General features: G+C 51.8%; 1 protein-coding gene across 1 annotated transcript; it reads right to left on the bottom strand.

Annotated features, from left to right (window-relative positions):
- Positions 1–5: 5 nt before the first annotated feature.
- LOC121024786 (small proline-rich protein 2I-like) lies at positions 6–1,344 on the bottom strand. The gene is made up of 2 exons (XM_040467019.1): positions 1,242–1,344; positions 6–555 (listed from the first exon to the last, which is right to left on the bottom strand). Exon 2 carries the CDS (start codon positions 532–534, stop codon positions 328–330), a length of 207 nt encoding a protein of 68 aa, XP_040322953.1. The 5' UTR covers positions 535–555; positions 1,242–1,344; the 3' UTR covers positions 6–327.
- Positions 1,345–2,043: the final 699 nt, after the last annotated feature.

Genomic DNA, 2,043 nt, shown 5'->3' with positions numbered 1-2,043 from the left:
AATGTGGTCTCGACCATGACACGTGTGCTTTATTGGAGAAGCAAACAAATAGAGATACCAAAAGGCTCACAGGGGAGAGATCACCACCCAGATCACAGACAGACAGATGGCAAAGTGCAATTAGGCCACGACCCCACTGCTCATCTTCCCACAATGTGGTATCAGCTTCGGGAACCCATCCTTTTCTCTGTCCGCTGTCAACCCAGGTGGCAAGTCAGAGAACATGCATTCTGTGCTCGTGGCTGAAGGGAAGGGGATGGAGTCCTGAGACATCCACAGGAGACCCTGTGTCTTGTTGTTTCATGGTCATAATGCATCCTGCTGCTGTTACTTGCTCTTGGGTGGGCACTTCTGCTGGCAGGGGGGGCACGGCTGCACAGGAGGGCACTTCTGCTGGCAGGGTGGAGGTGGGCACTTCACAGGTGGGCATGAAGGAGGGGGACATGGCTCTGGACACTTTGGGGGTGGGCAAGGCTCAGGGCACACAGGAGGTGGCTGGCAGGGCTGCTTGCACTGCTGCTGTTGATAGGACATCGTTCCTGGACAGCAAGGAGCCTGAGATGCAAACAGACAACAGCATTCCTAACACAGGCAGTCCTGTTGGCAGAACAATGAGCCACGGACCCTGCAGCCTGCAAGGACCCTCTGTTCCCTAACACTGTCTGTATGATTCTGTGTGGCTCCTTCACCCTTCCCTTTGAGCACCTCTTACCCTAGCTCTTCGGTCTTTTCTGGTTAATGTTTCTGTCTATCACTTTGTACAGACACGATTGCCTGTGTGCTGTGTGAATACAAACATCATGTGGAGACAAAGAACCCAGATATGAAACTTCTAGCCAATCCCCAAACAGACCTCTACCGATAGCTTTCTGAGCCCTGGTTGCTGGTCTCACTGACGTGACTGGGGTTCTGAGCCCTGGGCTTTGAGGAGGACTGCCCAGACTCCCACCCAGCACTCAAAGGGACCGAGAGCCCTGAGAGGGATGCACTTGGAACGTGCACGGTGTAGGCCACAGGACAACACCTCGTCTCTCTTGTTGTCAGTCAGTTTAGGATTGTACCTCTGACTCCATTTCTGTCATGACCTTCACGGTCACCTTCCAAATACCCCCCAGACCTCCTTATTGTCTCTTCCCCATGCACGGACTTTAATTGGCTAAAATAAACAGTCACTTGTTCTCCCAGATTAAATCCTCACACTATTCAAATGCCAAAAAAAGATCTCTAAGGCTTGTACTCACCAGAGGCTTCAAAGGAGATGTATGCCTCAGTGTCTCCAGAAGATAACACCAGTGTGGTGGAGAGTCCTTTTATAAGGGCCAGGCGGGCCCAGGCAGGTGACAGTCCAGGACTGGGATGACGCACTTATTTCCCAACCAAATTACCATCTGCATGCAACCTCAGAAATGACTTGCCACACTAATGTGGATATCACCAAACTTCCTTGTCCAGGATCTTCCTCACCCTCATTGGGGAAGGCTCAGTGATTCACTTGGGACCTTGTCTCACCCTCCCCATGCCAGTGTCATGTGGCAACTAGGGAACATGAGATATTCTTTGACAGCCGTGATGCACTTCCATAGTTAGAGGTGGTGCCTGCCCTACTCCCTGGCTCCCCGAGCACCTTAACTGTAAAACTTACTGCCCCATTCAGTTTCACCCGCCCAGCATCCAGCTTTGTTCCCTTTGACAGTAGAGTAGACAGTAGGGTGAGCTGACCCTTCCTTGTCCAGGACCTTAACCCTCACTCACAGTTTTCCTTTACAACTAACCCTTTTGACCATGTCCTACTGGTCTCCAGGCTCTTCTTGACAATTAATTGGCTTGAAGAGACCACAGTCTTGTCTTGGTTCCTAGGTGCTGATAGCCCTAGGCTGGGCATGTTGTTACATGGCTCCATTAATGGCCTTGAACAGGACAGCACAACCCCTGTTTTCTAGACCACTGGCTCGGCCCCTCCCAAAGTCTCCACACTTGCAGATTTACACACTGATGTGATGTGCTCTCTGTGGTCCTCATCAGTGGGGGGGGGGGGGGGGGGGA

Source organism: Herpailurus yagouaroundi, unplaced genomic scaffold (genome assembly GCF_014898765.1).
Source record: "Herpailurus yagouaroundi ecotype Mexico unplaced genomic scaffold, PumYag 67159, whole genome shotgun sequence".
Taxonomy (NCBI): domain Eukaryota; kingdom Metazoa; phylum Chordata; class Mammalia; order Carnivora; family Felidae; genus Herpailurus; species Herpailurus yagouaroundi.
Note: the sequence above shows the minus strand (reverse complement) of the source record. Positions and strands in the feature narration are given on the sequence as shown.